We start from the raw sequence: 21,835 nt of genomic DNA, 5'->3' as shown, positions 1-21,835 counted from the left end.
AGGGAGAAGCAGACTCCCCGCCGAGCAGGGAGCCCAATGCCGGGGCTCAATCCCAGGACCCCAGGATCATGACCCGAGTGAGCCAAAGGCAGACACTTACCCGACTGAGCCACCCAGGTGCCCCAACAGTGCGTTTTAGATGGAACAAAATTCCTGTCCATCCTCACCCAATTCCCCCATTGTCACCATCTTACATTACCATGGTACATTTGTCACAACTAAGAAAGTAAGTGGTATATTACTGTTAACTAAACTCCACACACTTTAATCAGATTTCACTAGTCTACAGCTTATGCCCCCTTTTTGTTCCAGGATCCCATCCAGGTACCACTTATCTCCTTAGGCTCCTCTGGTCTGTAGCAGCTTCTCAGACTTCTTCCTTGTTTTTGATGATCTGAACAGTTTTGAGGAGTACTGGTCAGATATTTTATAAAAAGTCCTCAATTTTTTTTTTCTTGGATTAGATGAGGATTACAGGTTTTTGGGAGGAAGACCACATGGGTGACATGCCTTTCTCCTCATCATAAAAGGGCACATTGCATGCAATCAACATGACTTATCACTGTTGAAGTTAGCCTTGATCACATAGCTTACAGGTGGTGTTTGCTAGATTTCTCCACCATGGAGTTATTTTCCTCACCTCCCTCTTTCTGTCTGTGGAAGCAAGTCACAGCATACAGCTCACACTCAAGGGATGAGGGAAGGGAAGTTAAGCTTCACTTTCTGGAGGAGGGGCTGTGGGGAGAGCAGCTACGTAAAATTATTTGGAATTCTTCTGCACGGGAGATTTGTCTCTTCTCCCCCATTTATTTATTTGTATCAGTTATGGATATTTATTTTACACTTTGGGTTATAGGCCCACTACAAAATCCTGGAAAACCCTTATTTGAACTAGTCCTTCTTAAACTTTAATGAGCATACGAGTTGAAGTGGGGATCTCCTGAAAACGCAGATTCTGATTTGGCCTCGTCTGGGGCTTGGCCATGCCCATGCGGCCCATCTGGCGCTACCCTTGAATGACAAGGCTCTCTAGCCTGGGCTTGACCTCCGGGAATGAGTGCTCGCTACACTCCACAGCACCCTGTTCCACCTCTGAAAGTTCAACCAGGGATGAAAAAGTAAAATGAAAATGTGTCAGTCCTCAAATCTATACCCAAACAACGAAAAATATTCATTTCAATACCAACTCTGAGGCGGACTTTTTGGTGTCCTTTTTGTTTTTGTTTTACACTAAATTGTAAATGTTTTTAGGCCTCCACTACATATACACACACACAGAGGCCACTTCTACCTTCTCTGTATGAATTTAAAAATGACTAGACTTGTTGTGACCAATGTGGTGATAGCTGAGATTTAACCTCTGAAATGGACAGACACCTGGAAGCTGTGCATCTCTACTCACTCTGTGCTCTCCTTCAGGAGGGAAAAGAAGTAAACATTAGAGAAACCACAAATAAGGAAAAGCTAGGACAAAGGGAGATTAAGAAAGTAAGTCATACATTCAGCCTAAACAGATGAAGTGAGCCTTTAAGACACATTTGCAAAACAGTGTGGTCCTCCTTCTTTCTCTAATGAGGCTGAGGAGTCTGGAGGAGTGGGGTGCATGAGCAAGAGCCTCAGCACTGCTTAGAGATTATACAGTGAAGGGCACTGGTACTGATTTTCTTCAGAAATCTACCTCCTGGTACCTTTTGATTCAGTGGCCATGGATTATATGACATCTGTAATTCACTATCAGGGTTTCCTTCGAAGAACATGGACTCGAATTTCTAGCACCTTAATTTTGAATGCATACACACACACACACACACACACACATGAGCATATGTTCAATCATAAATTTTAAAACAAATTACTGCCTTGCATCTCTGTTCTCTAAATACACATCTGAAAATCAAACCTGATGGCTGAATTTTCTCTCAAATAGATTGATCGATGATCAATGAATACTGCTTCTCAGTATGAAAAGAACAGTTTGCTAACTGGATTAGGAAGTGTCTCACATACTTGAAAAAAATCAATTATAAAATGAGAAATTGCATTTCAGAAACAATGTGTTAGATATAAAAATTACTATATATCCTGTAATAGAAGAAAGGAAAGGCATAAAGTCTATTTGCTATAAACTGACTTAAACTTGGAATAAAACCTGTCTTACCATCTACATGAAATAAAGATACTTTTTAAAGGCTTAAGTGGTGAATAAGGAAAAAAAGTCAAAAAGCACATTTAAGACGTTAATTATACTGATTTCTTTGAAGATTAACAAAGGTGATGGAATTTTCTGGCACTTATAAATTCTTCAAAGTCACAATTTAAAAAACCCATTAAATCCACCTGATACAAAAAAATAACCAAACAACTTTAGAGCTTTTTTTGGAAATGTAATTCTCAGAAAGTTAATTAAAGATATCTCCCTCACCAGAAAGTTTACTTTAAGATGAACAAGGCATCTCAAATAGGAGACTAACCAAGATCCTAAAGAAAATAGAGGATTACCTATTCAGTTATGAACATGGGTACAAATTAAAATCTGATACCTGTATATACCTAACAACTCCTCCAGAGTGCCATTAATTCAAGTATATAACATACATCCCCTTCATTAATAAAGAAAAAAAGTGGAGGATAAAGCAGGAAGACAACAGTCTACCTCGTTTAGCTAAACAAACAAACAAACAAAAACCACACATGTAGATTTAGACTTGCTAGGAATCTAGCAGCAGACTGCAGCAGACTACACTCAAGAGAGATCCCAGAACTCACCCGTGCAGAGGGATCCCAGAACTCATCTGCACACAGAGGCTATGACTAAGGAGACTTTAGAACAGTTTCAGAAGACCCCCTTCTTGCCCTAAAAAACATTCTTCCCTGCTCTCTCCTGGAGACAGAAGATCTGGCCATTAGAGTCACTCCATTTTATCTCACTTTTAGTTTTTACAACTATCCCCCCAAAACTATTTGTTTCTCCATTTTACAGAGTAGAAAACAAAGGCTGAGAAATCTAAGCTGTCAGTGGAACTGGGACTTGAACCCAGATAATTTTAACTCCAGAGCCTTCTCCCTCAATAACTATTACATTAAACAGAACTACTAATTTGGAAAGGAAAGACAAATGAAGCACAGAGCAAAGATTAAACCTAATAATCTAAGAGCAAATTTCGAGTATGGGACATGGAGGAAGGGGTTCGGGGTAGCCAGGGAGTCAGCACTCCACTAGGAGCTGGATGCATACATGATTTTGTTGAATAAATGCATTATATTATCTGAGGGTCTAGTGGAGCACAGGAATAAACAAAGCAAAGAAATAAAAGCATTTATATGAACAACTATATGGCAACAAATTGGACAACCTAGAAGATATAGATAAACTCCTAGAAACATGCCTAGAAACCCACCAAGACCGAATCAGGAAGCAGAAAATCTGAACAGATCAATAATGAGTAAGGAGATTGAATAAGTAATCAAAAAACCTCCCAACAAAGAAAAGCCCAGGACAGATAGTTTTACTGGTGAATTCTACCAAGCATTTAAAAAAGAATTAATGCCAATCCTTCCCAAACTCTTCCTAAAAATTGAAGAGGAGGAAACACTACCAAACTCATTTTACAAGGTCAGCATTACTCTGATACCAAAGCCAGATAAAAACACTACAAGAAAACTGCGGGCCAACATCCCTGGTATAGATGTAAAACTATTCAACAAAATACTAGCAAGCCAAATTCAACAGCACATTAAAAAGATTTACACCATAATCAAGGGGGATTCATCCCTCAGATGCAAGGATGGCTCAATATATGCAAATCATCAATATGATACATCACATTAATAGAATGGAAGATAAAAATCATATGATCATCTTGATAGACACAGAAAAAACATCTGACAAAATTCAATATCCATTCATGACAAAAATGCTCAACAAACTGGATTCAGAATGAACATATCTCAACATTAAAAAGCCCACATATGACAAGCCCATAGCTAACATCATGCACAAAGTGAAAGGTTGAAAGTTTTTCCTTTAAGATTAGGAATAAGACAAGGGTGCCAACTCAGCACTCCTATTCAATGTAGTACTAGAAGTCCCAGCTAGAGCAATCAGGCAAGAAAAAGAAATAAAAGGCATCTGAATTGGAAAAGAAGTAAAATTGTCTCTATTTGCAGATGACATGATCTTATGCATAGACAATCCTAAAGATTTTGCTAAAAAACTACTAGAACTTAAAATGAATCCAGTAAAGTTTCAAGATACAAGATCAACATACAAAAATTGGTTGGATTTCTCTCCACTTACAATGAATTATCTGAAAAAGAAATAAAGAGAACGACCCTCTTTACAATAGCATCAAGAACAATAAAAATGGGGCGCCTGGGTGGCTCCGTTGGTTAAGCGACTGCCTTCGGCTCAGGTCATGATCCTGGAGTCCCGGGATCGAGTCCCACGTCGGGCTCCCTGCTCAGCAGGGAGTCTGCTTCTCCCTCTGACCCTCCTCCCTCTCATGCTCTCTCTATCTCATTCTCTCTCTCAAATAAATAAATAAAATCTTTAAAAAAAAAAAAAAGAACAATAAAAATGTTTAAGAATAAACTTAACTAAGGAGACAAATGTCTGTACACTGAAAACTATAAGGCACAGATGAAAGAAATGGAAGATGATACAAATGGATGGAAAGATATCCTGTGTTCATAGATTGGAAGAATTAGTATTGTTAAAAGTCATTAATTAATATTGTTAAAAGCCCAAAGCCATCTATAGATTCAACACAATCCCTCAAGATTCTAACAGAAATAGAAATAGAAAAAATAATCCTAAAATTTGTAGAGCCACAAAAGACCCTGAATAGTCAAAGCAATCCTGAGAAAGAAGAGCAAAGCTGTAGATATCACACTTGTTACAAAGCTACAGTAATCAAAACAGTATGGTGCAGGGGTGCCTGGGTGGCTCAGTCATTAAACGTCTGCCTTCGGCTCAGGTCATGATCCCAGGTCCTGGGATCGAGCCCTGCATCGGGGCTCCCTGCTCAGCGGGAAGCCTGCTTCTCCCTCTCCCACTCCCCCTGCTTGTGCTCCCTCTCTTGTTGTGTCTCTCTGTGTCAAATAAATACATAAATAATCCTAAAAAAAAATTTAAAAATAAGCCTGGCTGGCTCAGTCAGTAGAGTGTGCTCCTCTTGATCTTAGGGTTGTGAGTTCAAGCCCTATGCCGGGTGTAGAGATTACTTTTAAAAATTAAATTAAATTAAAATAAAAAATAGAACTATATATGATCTAGAAATTCCGCTTCTGGGAATATATCTGAAGGAAATGCGAACACTATCTTGAAGACATATCTGCACTCTCGTGTTCACTGCAGCATTATTTACAATAGCTAAGACATGGAAACAACCTAAGTGTCCACTGACAGATGAATGGATAAAGAAAATGTGCCATACACACATGCACATGCACACACACGAATATTATTCAGCCACAAAAAAGAAAACTCTGCCATTTGCAAAACATGGACGGATCTTGAGGGCATTAAGAGAAGTAAGATAACTCAGACAGGGAAAGGCAAATACTGTATTACCTCACTTATATGTGGAATCTAAAAAAACCCAAACTCACAGAAATAGAGAGCAAGAGTGGTGGTTGCAGGACGGGGTGGGGTGGGGGGAATAGGTAAAGGTGGTCAAAGGGTACAAACTTCCAGTTATAATACGAATATGGTCTGGAGATGTAAGAGCATGGTGACTATAGTTAACAATACTGTATTGTATTGTATATTTAAAAGTTGCTAAGACAGTAGAACTTAAAAGTTCTCACCACAAAAACAAAATTGTAATTATGTGAGGTGACAGATGTGCTAACTAACCTTAATGTGGTAATTATTTTGCAATATATACATATATCAAACTACTATGTTGTACACAAACTTATACAATGTTATATGTCAAGTGTATCTTAATAAAGCTGGGAAAAAAAGCATGTATATAAGAGACGGACTAACTTTTTCTTCTTAACAATTTAGACAGGAAAAACTCTGTGGATAACTTTGGTGGAATTCACTATCCAAAGGTAGTTTTCCAGAATCATAAGACATATGGGAAATGGATGTTAGTGAATGTGTATTTCAATAGAATCAGGAATTCAACAGCGGTGAATGGGTTTCTTGATAAAACGGGGAAAAGAATACTGCTGCCCATATGTTTGCTCTAAGGAGTATCATGAGCTTGATTCTGTATTCTTACAAATTCTTTATATTTTGATGTCAAAATGTATAATTAACTTAATAGGGTGACTGATAAATTAACTATGCAAAAGTTAGAAGAAAAAAAAGATTTACCAAAACATTCAGAACATTCACATTCTCTTGATGTGAAGAGAAGGCACAGAAAGTTCTTGTTATTGACAGTAGCAAGAGAAATTCGATTAAGATTTAATTTGCTTATTTTTTTCAACCATTGCCTTTAATAATAAAACAGAAAGTAAGGCTTCATTTTAATATCTGTAGCTATCCTTTTTTTTTTTTTTTTTAAGAGAGGGAGAGGGAGGGGTGGGGGGGCAGAAGGAGAGGGACAGAGAGAATCTTTCTTAAGCAGGCTCCATGCCCAGCGTGGACCCTGACAAAGGGCTCAATCCCACCAGCCTGAAATCACGACCTGAGCTGAAATCAGGAGTCAGACGTTTAAGTGACTGAGCCACCCAGGCCCCTGTAGCTATACTTTATTTATTTATTAGATTTTATTTACTTATTTGCCAGAGAGAGAGAGAGAGCAAGAGAGCTTAAGAATACAAGCAGGGGGAGCGGCAGGCAGAAGGAGAAGCAGGCTTCCCGCTGAGCAGGGAGCCCGATGTGGGACTTGACCCCAGGGCCCTGGGATCATGACCTGAGCCAAAGGCAGAGGCTTAACTGACTGAGCCACCCAGGCGTCCCTGTAGCTATACTTTTAGACAAAGAAGCACACAGAAGAATTCTGACAATTTCTTTTTTTTTTTTAAAGATTTTATTTATTTGAGACAGAGAGAATGAGAGACAGAGAGCATGAGAGGGAGGAGGGTCAGAGGGAGAAGCAGACTCCCTGCCGAGCAGGGAGCCTGGTGCGGGACTCGATCCCGGGACTCCAGGATCATGACCTGAGCCGAAGGCAGTCGCTTAACCAACTGAGCCACCCAGGTGCCCGAATTCTGACAATTTCTAAAACAGGTATTAAGGATGCACTTTTAAAATTCTTATTTTTTATATATTGTAACAGTTTTGAGAGTCAAGTCATAAACTTACTACTTATTTACATATCTGAGGCACACACAATTTTTAAGAGCTTTTTGAAATTAAAGCGAATATAATCACTATGTATTTTTAGCACCCTCATGTAGATTTATCCTCCAGTTTTCCTTTTTGAGGTCTGAATCTGGGAATCTGGAGAAAGCTTTCTGTTTAACTCAAAATTAAAATTTTGATGTCCTAGGTTTAGTTTTCAGCAGAACCTCTGTTCCTAGAGATCTTTCCACACAGCCTGTCGCCTCCAGCCCGAGAGAGGCTCAGTGAAATAGACAACAAGTGTACTCAGTAATAAAGATACTCTAGCATTTCAAAAAACAGAAGTGAGAAAATTCTAATTATGTTATTTTCCAAAGCTCCCCTAGGTAAATAGAGCCTAGAATTTTATTATGCTCCCTGAGTCTGGGGAGGGCAGAAATAAGTTCCAACTACACGTTTTGCAAGTGGATCAGAGGCAGGTTGGGACCGGGACATGAAGCGAACTATACAAAGCTAGGATCCTGAAAGCAAGTTGGCTTACACGTTCATAACACTTTCCCAGCAGAGAGAGAGAGAGAGACGGAGAGAAGAAAGGTGCTCCCTTTGAGATTTCTAGCCCAAGTTCTGTATTGTCCCTCCCCTCCTCTTATTCCCACGCACAGCTCACTGTAGTCTGTGGGGCAACAATTTGTTCACGGGTCAGGAATGGTTTCTTCCATGGCCACTGGCACTTAAAGGAGCTGCAGCACACCCTGTCCACACAGGATGATGGCAAAAATCCACAGGTACTGTGCAGAAAAGGTTCTCAACCATGGGCGATTTTGCTCCCTCCAGGGAACAGGTGGAAATGTTTGCAGACATTTCTGCTGTCACAGCTGGGAGGGTGGGTACTACAGGCAATCTACCGGGGAGATGCTTACCAAACATTACAATGCAGGGCACAGTCCCCACAACAAAGAATTCCCACGACATTGAGAAACCTGCCACGGAAGGACAGGGTAGAGAGGATGGAGGTACACAGTACAGAGAAATAGAAGAACGTCGTGAACAATAATAATGGCTTAAAACAGGAAGAGTTTTATTACTTATTTATACTTTCCTTTAGGCCCATGAGCTGATTTTACTTCAGCCCTCTGGGGTGGCTGCCAAACTGCCTGGCTATACTCAGCCACAGTGCTTTTCAACAGCCAACTAACTTAGTCCTCAGTAACTGAAATATATTGGGTGCTCTAAATAAATCCCACGGCAATGCAACAAGTACATATGCTCTGCAATCTTAAAAGTGCTTCCCCAGTAAAAGCAATAAGGTATTCCTGTTTGAATGGCATAGCTGAAAGCAAACAACAAACAATGCTATTTTCATGGGACAGAGACCCACCAAGCAAATCGCATCGCATAATGGGAGAATCACATATCATCAGATATTTTATAGGAATTCTGGGAAATGACAGAAGCCTGCTAGTGTGCCTGCAATGTGATGTTTTGTCGCATTGTGTTTTTAAAGAATTATCTTTAGTCATAAAAAGTCCCAAACAATAATGCTAGGCGAGGATGGAAAGTGTGTCTTCCAAGATGAAAAATGAACTTGGAAAAGTGCTGGATTAATCTATCTAGGAGGATCCTATATCCCCCTTTCAGTCTATGAACTTCAAATATCCCCCTGTGAATGATGAAAGCCTCCTTTGTCTGGAACAGTGTGACGGTGTTCCTTTCCTGACTCATCACCTTTGTGATGGGGTCTGAGGGCAGGGCTGTAATTCAAAACAAAACAGGTGCGAGGAATAACAACTCGATAGGCAGGAACTCGACCCTTAAAAATCAGAACTAATCTTAGCTCTTATAATAGTCTTTACTACAATCTACAGGAAGGTAGAGAACACTGACTGACCCAAGGAACCTCTCTGTGAAGCATGCTTACACATGCAGTCAAGACTGCTGCAGATCGACTTACTTCTCTCTTATGCACACACTCACATATCAGTAGGAATCCTCACATTGTTAACAGCATTACTTCAACGTACAGTACTCATTTTTCTAGAACACAGCTTTTCTGAGGGCAACATCATTCACCCGCCATTTATATCAGTGGCCTTCGCCTTTTGGGATCATCGACCCCTCTGGGGGCCGGCTGTGATGGTGGCGGTGGCGGCAGCACCAAGTAGGAACAGTAACAACTAACGCTCACTGACCGCCTACCATGTGCCAGAGACCATGCCGGGCAGCGCTCAGGTCTTAATTCCTTTAACCCCCACAACCAACCTATGAGAGTGCTATCTTCCCATTTACTGAGGAAGATGTGGCAGCACAGAAATCAACTCACCCAAAATAACACAGCGAGCAAGCAGTGGAGCTAGGATCTGCATGGAGACAAGCTGGCTCCAGAGGCCACGCTCCTACTTACGTGAGAACGTGCTCGCAGCTTTTATATACTTACTTATTTAGAAATTAGATACTACTCTATTGATATGCACATTATTAAACATCTGATATAAAAAAGTAGTCGAAAGGATGAGAGAGACAAATAACATGCCAACCTATTCTTCCACACACATTACTGTCTTGCACACCTCACTTTGAAGGCCATGGGGCCTACACGGGCAAATGGCTTGGCCTGGCGTTGCTGGGCTCTCAAATGCTGACCCGTGCCCACCTTACCGTTACACCGTCCACCTCTCCGACACACTCCAGGACCGACAGGCTTACCCACTGTCCCCTGCAAACACCTTCTGCATGCCCCTCTCCAAGCCTTGGCTCACATCAAGTCCCTATGTCAACAACAGAAAATTGTTTAAAGGCTTATCCCAGACCCAACGTCCCCACGAAGCTTTCTCTGAGCTCTCCTCTCAGCTGTGTGTTCTCAGCCACGTGCCTGGCCCACACCATAGCCATGTATTTCTGGGTAGTTTGTGGTGTGGATGGCTTGTTCTCCGCCTCAGCTCACAAGCCTCTTGAGGGCAGAGAACATGCTACATATTACCTTTTCTTTGTATTTTCTATGGCACCTGGCATACTATTATGCACTTAATTAGCACTCAGTAAGTATCTGCTAAATAAAAGAGCAAGTAAACATTCTCTGTATTTACTCCACATCTCTAAGGCCCAAGTCCAGAGAGTCAAAGGAAAGATCATCCTGGAAAACAGGAGATATGATTAGATGCTTTCCTCTTTGCCTAAGCTCATGGGCACCAAGACAGACTGACTTGCTTGTATCAGGAAATGACTTCAGAGTCCTCAGTAAACTGCATGTATAGCACGGGGATTTTGTAGAACATTCCAGTTTCTCAAGTAAAAGCATCCTTCCTGGCCTTGTTTATCCACTACACACTGCCTACTCCAATAGCACCTCTTCATAGTTAAAGGTAACCTTGAACGTACAGACATGTGTAACGAACCCAATTTCAGGAGAAAAGAGGTTTATGTTTTATCAAAAAAACTTTTTTTTCCCTTGTCTCTTAATGAGATTTGCTCAAATGTTACCTTTTCAACAATGACTATTCTGACACCTCATTTAATACTGTCATCTGCCCTCCTTTCTAATCAACTCCTGATTCACCTTATCCTACTCTGCTTGTTCTTTTTTGTTCACAGAAATTATTACCTTCTAATAAATGATATAATTTATTATAATAAATTAGAATAAATTCTATTATAATATCATTTACTCTTGTCTGTCTCCCTGCCTCTCAAATGCAGAGTCTGTAAGAGTAGAGATCTTTGCGAGCGAGGATCTGTCTCCTTTGTTCTCTGATGTATTCCAAGTGTCTAGAACAGTGTTTGGCATGTGGTTGGTACTCAGTCAACAGAATGCACAAATAAGGAGACGATGTCAACTTCCCTTTCACTCCACACCTTGAAGGCCTCAGAGAGAGTCACTCTAGCCTTAGGATGTTCTTTCCCTCATCCTGAGAAGTGGTAGAGTATGGCCGTTAACCACACAAGCTTGAAAGCTTTGAATCCCAGCTCTGCTTTTGCTAATTTATCCCTGTATAACTTTAGTCAAATCTCATAACCCTTCCTGCCCTCAGTTTTCTCATCAGTACAATGGGAGTAATACCCATCACTCAGAAGAGCCTCCATAGGCACTCAATACACACACACACCCGCCCCCCAAAACATATGGACTCAGTAACTGGCGCGTGTGTGTATATATATATACATTTTTTTCATCATTACTTCCCCCACTGTAATCCTAAACGGTAACAAAAGCCTGGGGACACATCTTCTGATAAATCTATAAACCCTACGTACCAGGAGTTCGGAGCACTACAAAAAGCAGTAGCACTGTTGGCTGGTGACAATGACAGTGCACTAGAGTCAACGGTCCGGAGCTGGCAGCTAAGAGCTGTCTCCAACACCCAGGGAAAGCTCCCTGAGTAACACATACCGAATAAAAGCCTTTCGATATTTATAAGGAAAGGATTAATTCATCGTCAGAAGTAGCATTTTAATTAAAAATGACTTTTCTGGGCTTATATCCAGAAAGGAACATATTGCCAAAAGGTAAGATTTAACAAGGTTTAGTTCTTTCTTTAAATTTTTTTTTTTTTTTTTTTAAATGAAAGTGTTTCCCGATCCTTTTCACGTCAGGGCACACACAGAAAATAATCTTTCTTTGGCACTCTGGGACAAACAGATGCTGCTTCTCCCGGCTGTGGGTGACTGCCTGGAGCCTCCAGCCCCGCTAGGCCCCACTCAGACTGCTGAGAGCTGAAGGAATCAATAAATACTTGGCACACGTACAAGCACACCATTGGAGAATCTCTGCCTTAGCCCTTCTTGGATGGGAGACCCTCCTAGCAACTTAGATTTTTCTCCTTTCACGTGAACACCAGGCCTCAGAAAGAAAGAAGGAATCTGGCCATTAGTGACCAGAGTGAGCATTTTCTTTATGACTCACTCCAGAAAAAAAACACACTGACCAGCAATCCATTTATAACTTACAACATCAGCATAATTTCAGGCTTTTGTTTCTACTTTCCATTCTGAAATTTTATTTTCTGTGTATAAAATAAACAACGGACATAGGCCAACCTTAAGTCACCAAATGGAATCTATCAAGTAATGTTCTATTTCTGGGCAGCTTGAGCATTCTACTTTATGTTTCATAATTTTGTACTTTTAAGAAATGTGAGAAAGATATAGTTTTTCAAGCATAAGGTGCTGTCTTACATGGTCACTTTTTTAAAAGATGGAACTGATCATTCCTTTAAATTTAATTGTAAGTTTTGGTGTAACACCTAGTAAAAAATACTTTTTCTAAAAACATTCATTTCCCGATATTTAGAAAATGCTGACAGAATTTATACTTAAGACTACCTCTATCACTGATTTTCTTTTTGTTTCCACTACTTCTCTCTGCAGCAGAGAGTTAAGGATGGCTGGTCTTATTCCTGTTTCCTGAACTTCAAGAAATTTTTCCTTCAGAAAAGTAGCTGGCAGAATTGACCTTTCTTTCTTTCTTGATTTTCTGCTTTTCTTTTCCACAAAGGTAATGCCAAGATCTGCCTCTATTTTTGTCCTGCTGCTGTCCTGCCCAGCCCAGCACAGCTGTTCCCACTCCCATAAAGATCCCTAACTCTAGGCCTGACACAGAGTGTTCTAGACTAAAGCAGAATGTTATCTTAGTCTCCGTTTCCTTTCATGCCTGATGCCCTATCTGGCAGCTCTATCTTTTGCCTTGTCTTCATTTCTGTTATTCAAATGCTCCCTGTCCCCAGGGGTTCGGCAGGTTCGCTAGGCTTCTAACCCACAGCTCCCCACAACGGGAGTTAAGAGCCTTAAAGGCAAACTCGTGTCTTCACCTGTACCTAGAACTGGGTAAGCCCTCCACTGAGTCTGCTGAATTGAATTCCATCTTGACCTCTTTTTCATGTTCCCAGCAGCTCCCGGGCCTAGAACCCACAATTCCTACGGCTGTCCAAGTTTGAGAGGTTTTGTCACACCCTTAAGGATGACAGAAGGTATGGCAACTTCAAGCTTGGCTACAACCTAGGTCCCAATGGAGGAGTCTGTATTTTTAGTTTCAGACTATTAAATGAGAGACCAAACAGAAATGATGAGAAAGAGATGAGCGGAGGGAAGGAAGGGGCAATGCTATATGATTTCACTCATAAGTGGAATCTAAAAAACGAACAAAAACACAAATGAATAAACAAACCAAAAGCAGAATCAGACCCGTAAATACAGAGAACAGACTGATGGCTGCCAGAGGGGAGGGGGTGGAGGGATGGGCTCAATGGGTGAAGGGGAGTGGGAGAGCCAGGCTTCCAGTTACGGAATGAATAAGTCACGGGGATGAAAGCCACAGCATAGGGAATATAGTCAATGATATCGTAATAGCGATGTAATGGGACAGACGGGAGCTACACCTGTGGTGAGCACAGCATCATGTGTCGAGTTGGTAAATCACTATGTTGTACACCTGAGACTAATGTGACATGGTGTGTCAACTATACTCAAATAAAAACAAAAAGTCTTTTACTAGTTGTAGCCTCTTAGGGCTTCACTGACTTCCTCTGTCCCTCTGTCTTTATAACACTGGATTTACTTTGTTTCCAGCATCAAATCAGATTTTCAGAACTGAGGAACAAGAGATTAAAGAGAGCGAAGATGGATTCTTTGTTTGGTTTCCCTAGGCAGAAAAAGTTGTTATTCACATCAACTATCAGGAGGCGCTTTCTCAACACCTGGCAGAATTGCTGAGAGTATTAATGAAATCACATATGCAATTTACATATGTGATTTACATACTGCAGGAGGTGCTCAAAAACGTTCATTTTACTTCTCTTTTTTTTTTTTTTAAAGATTTTATTTATTTATTTGAGAGACAGAATGAGATAGAGAGAGAGCATGAGAGGGGGGAGGGCCAGAGGGAGAAGAAGACTCCCCGCCGAGCAGGGAGCCCGACGTGGGACTCGATCCCGGGACCCCAGGATCATGACCTGAGCCGAAGGCAGTCGCCCAACCAACTGAGCCACCCAGGCGCCCTCATTTTACTTCTCTTATGGCAAACTCACCAAATGCATGGGCCTAGGCTGCCTAAAGTCCACTCCAGCTAATATTTCATGTCAACCCACGTGTGCAATACTGCTGCTCAGCTCCACAGCCAGAAAAGTGACTCAGAATTCTCCAAGTGCAAAAATCAAGGCTCCAAATTTGGGTGGTAGGGGAAGGGGTGGAGGAATAAGAGAATTAAACAAGGTGTTCAACAGATTATGCTAACAAAAACTGAGAAAATTTAATACCAGCAAAGGGATGTTTAGAACTGTGGGTACTTTGTGGATTAACTGGTGAAAAAAGAATACCTTTGCCTAGAATGTTCACATAAATGCAAAAGTGGGTTTTCCTGCTTCAGCAGAAGCTGAATTACCTCAACTGTCCACTTTACTCACGTAAGAGAGTTTAAGTAAAGAGCGAGCAGGGGCCACCTCTCATATGTCTGTATCATGAGAAAAAGAACCAAAAGAGAAAATGAAAAAAACTCAAAGTTCAAGTTGCTATTTCAAATGGTATATATTTCCTTATGAAACACCAAAATGTGAGTTAAGTACCCAAGAATCAGAATAAATCTTGCCTTGTAATTGTTGGCCAAAACGCTTCCTCAACACAAGAAAACTTTTTGAATGCCAATATGATTTCTCGGGAGTGATAAGTAACCTAGTAATAATGTTAAGGCCCCAACATGAAGAATTTTGGCAACAAAAACAGACGGTTAATTCTACTTAAAAGACCGGGTAGCCCTGCCAGCCGGTGTTGTTCCCAAATGAGGTAATGTCCATGGCTCTTATCTAGCCTTTATGGAGATTTAATGTCATTTACCATTGGCTCTTATGAACCGGCTGCATAATCTCACCTTTTCTCATGTGCGCTACTTCCATCCGTCTCAACATTGCAATTAGAAACCTCTGGTTTTTAAAATGATTAAGAAACTGATTCCCACATGTTTTCTTTTTATGCATGTCCTATAATTTGAGTCTTTCTTCCATCATTCCAGAAAATTCAGAGATCAGCATATTTCTCATTTTCAAGGTATCTTATAGAAATACTCTGAGGTTTGATATATTTATGTAAATATTTTTCAAAGAAGCCAAAATGTGTAATTTAAAAAAACATTCTGTGAAAGAATTTGTTTTCTGATTACAAAATGATTTCCTCCTTTTGAAAAAAAAATAGCAATTTTATATTTACTTAGCTGGCTCTGAAAGTCCCATGGAGATTCTCATGCCTTTCAATCCCAACACCTCTTTTCCAGGTGCAGGCCTCTTACGGGTTTCAAAGGTAGCTTTATGTGGAGAAGGAATCCAAAAGCTGCGGAAAGGAAAGAGAAAAAGAGCCCTCCCCATCTTAACCCCTTATGCTTTCCTCACAAAGAACAACAGAGTGAAACCAAGCTATTACAACGCAGATGAGACACCCAAATGGACACGACAGAAAGATTTTCACATGCCTTTGACTTCCTTTTTTCACCCAGGGTACAAGCCAATCTTGGTAAAGACAGGCATCCATTTGACAAACACGAACATGATACCCAACACCCAACACCCATACTGTTCTGTTTTGTTTTCAACAAGCCCTTCATCTCCCAACACTCAGGAACAAAGGCGACAGCCACAACCAACCTGGAGTTACGGGCTTTTTCCCTTTCCACGGAGTTTCACACTTTAGGTCACAGGAAAAGTAAATTTGAGAAATCAGGGGCCCAGAGACAGAGCAGAAGACCATGCTTTGTTGCTGGGCAGAGCGGTGAGACACAAGCCAGACCTGTCAGTGCTGTATGCGGGAAATAAGGCTGGGAGGTCCATTTGTACAAGTGGTGAGACAGCCAAAGAAGCAAATCCAGCCTCACCACTTCTGACAAAAGTTAGCCAAGAGTGGATCTGCAGGAAAGAAAATCTGATGGCTGATCCCCCCTCCTCCCTTGACGATCTGAGCCCCCCTTCTAACTCAGCTGCAGAATCTAGACATCTTTGAAAAGCCTGCTCTTTGATACTCATCATTGCCGGCTCCTTCACTTCAAAGCAGCAGAGTCTGACAGAATCAAACCATCTAACTTGTATGCGCCTCAGGGTCCCACGTTTAAAACCCAGATAATACCCTCCGGTCCTGTCTTCATCACCGAGATATAGTGAGGACCAAGGGAGACGAGCGCTTGAGGGCCTCCACTGAAGAGACCACGAAAGACCTACAGTGTATACAACACAGACCAGAGGGCCTGCTCTGGGGCCCTTGGGGGTCGCCACACTCTTTTCAGGAGATCTGCAAGATCAAACTATTTTCAAAATGCCACTAGGCCACTCCTCCCCTCCTTTACTCTCCTTCTCGTACAGCACACAGTGGAGTCAGCTACAAGGTGTGTGAGGATGTCATCACTCTAATCATGACTAATGGAATGTGTGCTTGTGAGTTCTTGTGTTTTAAGATTTCCTGTTTCAGAGTCTAATTAAATATCGATAGACAAAAGCTCTTTGGAATTCTCAATAACTTTCCTAAGGTTAAAGAGCTCCTGAGACCAGTGTGAGACCAGCCAACCTGGAACTTGGTCCCACTGAAGCTTGTAGTTCCCAGGTGGGTCAACTTCTCACCCACCCTGAGCCTTGCTATGTGCTGTTCTCTCTGGGCAGGGGACTCCCCCTCCCTCCTCTGCTTGGCTAACTTTTTCTGCTCTTTACTTAGATGTCATTTTCTCTGGGAAGCTTTCCTTGACTTCCCCAAAACCAGTCAGGTGGCCCTGCTGTGGGTTCCCCTAGCACGTAGCATGCTACACTGTGATTGCCCATGTTAGGCTTTTTTTTTGGGCGTTGACTCTTTCAATGCAACAACTGTTCTGAAGGACACAGTAGTAGGTAGGAGGCATTCCATAACTACTTGCTGAATATATATACAATGACCAAGGAAGGAAGGCAAGAAGATAGGTCTCTCTTGCATTCATTCTCACCTAGAGGGAATCAGTTACTAAAAATATTGGTGTTCATTATAGTACAAGCTCACTAAAGCTATGATAATAATAACAATAGTAACCATATATCATATTATGTACTCGGTACTATTCTAAGCACTTGATATGCATAAATTCATTTAATCCTCACAAAATCCCTACCAGGTACACATTACTATTATCCTTATTTCAAAAATGAAGACACAACACTGTATGTTAACTATACACTAATTAAAATAAAAAACTTAATAAAAACAATGAAGAGAGAGAAGTGCAGGTATTGAGTAGTAGATTTGAGATGGACACGGAGCCCGTCTGGCTCCAGAGTCCCATGCCATTAACCACTCTATATGCTGCCTCTCGTGTCAGCAGGGTAGACCTCAAGCTTATCATATCTTGAGATCGCAAGGCCACCTCTCAACTCTGCTCACAAACCAGACACGATTTGATATTTAAATCCCCCTGCAATACCGACCCACCACGAGTGACCCCAGCAGACACATGAACAGATCTCACCAGTACCATCTGCTCCCTAGGCGATAGGTAGGGCTTAAAAAAGACAGTTTCAGTAAGAAGTCTATTTCTCATTCATTTGTTGTACGTTAGTCCTTTCTAGAGGAAATGGTACGTTAAAAGTGATAAGTATGGGGCGCCTGGGTGGCTCAGTCATTATGTGTCTGCCTTCGGCTCAGGTCATGGTCCCAGGGTCCTAGGATTGAGTCCCGCATCGGGCTCCCGGTTCGGCAGGAAGCCTGCTTCTCCCTCTCCCACTCCCCCTCCTTGCGTTCCCTCTCTCGCTGTGTCTCTCTCTGTCAAATAAATAAATAAATAATATTAAAAAAAAGGCGATAAGTATATTTGTATATTTATTAAAAATAAAAAGTCTCTTCTGTAGCACAGAGAAAACAGGAAAGTAGGGATTGACCTTTCCACGTACTATGGTGTTAACGCTGCCAGGCAAACTCTCCCTGATATGTATAACTCTCCTTCTGTGTCTGGTGCTAACCTCTTTTTCAAGGAATGCTCACAACTTAACCCTGAACAGGGAGTGGCCCAGAATATTCTGCAGGTACTTGATGGAAAAGACAAAACTCTAAATGGTTCAGAGAGGTAAGTCCAAATGGGAAAGCATGCTATATGAAACAGTTTTTTTTTTTTTTTTTTAAAGATTTTATTTATTTATTTGACAGAGGGAGCGAGAGAGCACAAGCAGGGGGAACAGTATAGGGAGAGGGAGAAGCAGGCTCCCCGCCAAGCAAGGGGCCTGATGCGGGGCTCGATCTCAGGACCCTGGGATCATGACCTGAGCCGAAGGCAGATGCTCAACCATCTGAGCCACCCAGGCGCCCCTGACACAGGATTTAATGCAAAAGACGATCTGACTGAATCACAGTGTGATGCTGTACTTAGGTTTGTAATGAAAAAAAGCACACCTAGGAAATACCTTTTCTTTCAGCAATAGAAAAAAGTTCCACAGATAAAGTTAAAAGCTTATGTATCAAATCTTTACCTGCCAACAGTACATGAGAAACCAAAGTTTATCCTGTGCTGTTTGACACAAAGTAACTGTATTTACCTGGAGAAGTGTCCCATGAATATGGTTTTGCCGGAAACACTGATCAGTGCAGTTGGGGAGTTTGGCCAACAGAGTTCGGATGGTAGTGGGGATTTCATCTACCATAACAAATGGGACCAAGGCACGAGCTGCCATTACACGGGAGCGGTAGACAGGTGAGCGACCACATCTGGGGAGACAAAAACACAAGACCATTCAATACTCATTTCCACATACATGCCTTTGTATATGCTAATGTTCTATCTAGCTCTAGCGGAGACATCCGAGTTGGGGGAGACAGGAGTTCCTCCTTATTCCAAATTTTTTTTTATACTTCCCTTATTCCAATGATTGTGTTTGTAGTAGTGTTAGCTCTACAGGTGATCTTCCTTTTCATATAAATATCATTAATATCTATGGTTTTTTTTATTAACATATAAAGTATTATTTGTTTCAGAGGTACAGATCTGTGATTCATCAGTCTTACACAATCACAGAGCTCACCATAGCACATACCCTCCCCGATGTCCATCACCAGCCACCCCATCCCTCCCACCCCCCTCCACTCTAGCAACCCTCAGTTTGTTTCCTGAGATTAAGAGTCTCTTATGGTTTGTCTCCCTCTCTGGTTTCATCTTGTTTCATTTTCCCCTCCTTCCTCTATGATCCTCTGTCTTGTTTCTCAAATTCCTCATACCAGTGAGATCACATGATACTTGTCTTTCTCGGATTGACTTATTTCACTTAGCATAATACCTTTTAGTTCCATCCACGGTGTTGCAAATGGCAAGATTTCGTTTTTTTGATGGCTGCATAATATTCGTGTGTGTGTGTGTATACACACACACCACATCTTCTTTACCCATTCATCTGTTGATGGATATCTAGGCTCTTTCCATAGTTTGGCTATTGTGGACATTGCTGCTATAAACATTGGGGTGCATGTACCCCTTCAGAACACTACATTTATATCTTTGGGGTAAATACCCAGTAGTGCAATTGCTGGGTCGTACGGTAGCTCTATTTTCAACTTTTTGAGGAACCTCCACACTGTTTTCCAGAGTGGCTGCACCAGCTTGCATTCCCACCAACAGTGTAGGAGGATTCCCCTTTCTCCACGTTCTCGCCAACATCTGTCATTTCCTGACTTGTTAATTTTAGCCATTCTGACTGGTGTGAGGTGGTATCTCATTGAGGTTTTGATTTGGATTTCCCTGATGCCAAGTGATGTTGAGTACCTTTTCATGTGTCTGTTGGCCATTTGGATGTCTTCTTTGCAGAAATGTCTGTTCATGTCTTCTGCCCATTTCTTGACTGGATTATTTGTTCTTTGGGTGTTGAGTTTGATAAGTTCTTTATAGATTTTGGATACTAGCCCTTTATCTGATATGTCATTTGCAAATATAAAGATTTTATTTAATTTGACAGAGAGAGAGACAAGAGCAGGAACACAAGCAGGGGGAGTGGGAGAGGAAGAAGCAGGCTTCCAGCAGAGCAGGGAGCCCAATGTGGGGCTCGATCCCGTCCTGGGATCATGACCTGAGCTGAAGGCAGACGCTTAACGAGTGAGCCACCCAGGTGCCCCAATAGCTATGGTTTTATAACAGGGATAAATGCAGATCGGCTTTGGGAATGATTCAATAAATAGGTAGTAGCAAAAATAGCTTCCTCCTCAACCATCAAACAACTATTCATTGGGCACTCAAAATGAACAAATGATAAGTGCCATGAGAAATAAAACAGTCATTGTGGTCTTTGGGGAGCCTATACTCTGGTTGGCAAGATGAGCAGTACATTTGAGAAGATGACCAAAAGCACAAGACAGTCCTGGAAAAGCAATAAGCAAGTGATTATCATGTTATGGCTACATGAGGATAAGACTGTAGGTGGTGGTATCGAGAAGGATAGAACTAAGGAAAGCAAGCAGGATTCTAAGAAGGCTGAAACCAGGAAGTTGTTTCAACCAGAAACAGTGGGATAAAGCAAGGGTAAAAATGCTCAAGGTACAGGTAGATGTGTCTGACTAAAGGAGAAGCTCAGAAATAACAGTGGAACTTCAGGCTGAGAAGTGGGTCCGGCCAGACTGGGTAGTACCACAAAGCACAGACATGATCTTGAACTTATTGTCAAGAGAACAAGAGTTGGACCCTCAAGTCACTGAACCTTTGCCTCTAGGCTGACTCACACCCAAAGAGCTTGAATAAAAGCCAGTTCTTAAATCAATGAAAGTCACGGACAAGTGGTACTTTGAGATTCTACGAAGGTCATTGGAAACGCAGGTCATCTAAGGGCTTTTTGACTTTGTAAACACTCAGAACCTGAGAGTCTACAATCATTTTGTTGAAACTGTGCACTTGAGAGCCTTCAAAGAGATAGTGTTATTTGAGAGGAAGGCCCAATATGATAGGTCTTGGCTTAAATAAGTTCTTATCTAGAACTCTCAAGACTCCATGATCTTTTTTATCCAATTTAAAAAGTAACTCAACTTAGAGAAATATCTCAGATGCCAAGACAAGGATGGGGAAGATTAGAAGATAGTAGACTGTGGAGGAAAGAGATGGTCTCTTGCTTTGTTTTCAAAATTACTTAGTGTTCCAAAAGGAATTACTGGTAAGATCTGGGCCATGTAGGCTTAGCATGTAGAGGGACAAAGCCCTATGACTGAAACATTTCTAATACCCCAGACGTATCACTGACATTTATCTTAACATGACAATAAAAGAACAGATACAATTTCTATACAATTTCTGTTTGGCATGATCCAAACAGAATTTCATCATGGGGAGTGGTAAGTCAAGCATTGTGTCATTCTTTTCCCCGCTACAAGTGTAGATCTGTGAAATAGGTCAATCAGCACTCATTTTATGGATGGAGAAGAGCTCACCTTACATGGTACTATGGGAGGACGCTGAGGGCTAATGTTACAGTAGGTAGCTAGAGATTTCCCAGTGGTCTTTGACTAGGTTCTGCCAAATCACCCATTTTCTACATATTTTTCTTTTAAAATGATTAAATGTTTAATCTTTAATTGGCAAATACAGTAAAATGTTTGCTTTGGCTCATGGTGGGGGGGGGGGTGCTGAGAAAACTTCACTTGACAGAG

General features: G+C 41.4%; 1 protein-coding gene across 4 annotated transcripts in view; it reads right to left on the bottom strand.

Moving 5' to 3' along the window:
- The window catches only part of THADA (THADA armadillo repeat containing), a 323,565-nt gene that overhangs the window by 129,907 nt on the left and 171,823 nt on the right, over positions 1–21,835 (bottom strand). For all 4 annotated transcript variants that reach the window (XM_021701170.2, XM_021701169.2, XM_021701171.2 and 1 more), the window contains one exon: positions 18,754–18,922. In XM_021701170.2, coding sequence (XP_021556845.1) covers positions 18,754–18,922 — 169 coding nt within the window. The remainder of the gene's footprint in view (positions 1–18,753; positions 18,923–21,835) is intronic.

Source organism: Neomonachus schauinslandi, chromosome 10, assembly GCF_002201575.2.
Source record: "Neomonachus schauinslandi chromosome 10, ASM220157v2, whole genome shotgun sequence".
Lineage (NCBI taxonomy): Eukaryota > Metazoa > Chordata > Mammalia > Carnivora > Phocidae > Neomonachus > Neomonachus schauinslandi.
The sequence above is the reverse complement of the archived record's forward strand: the minus strand, read 5'-3'. Positions and strand labels throughout refer to the sequence as shown.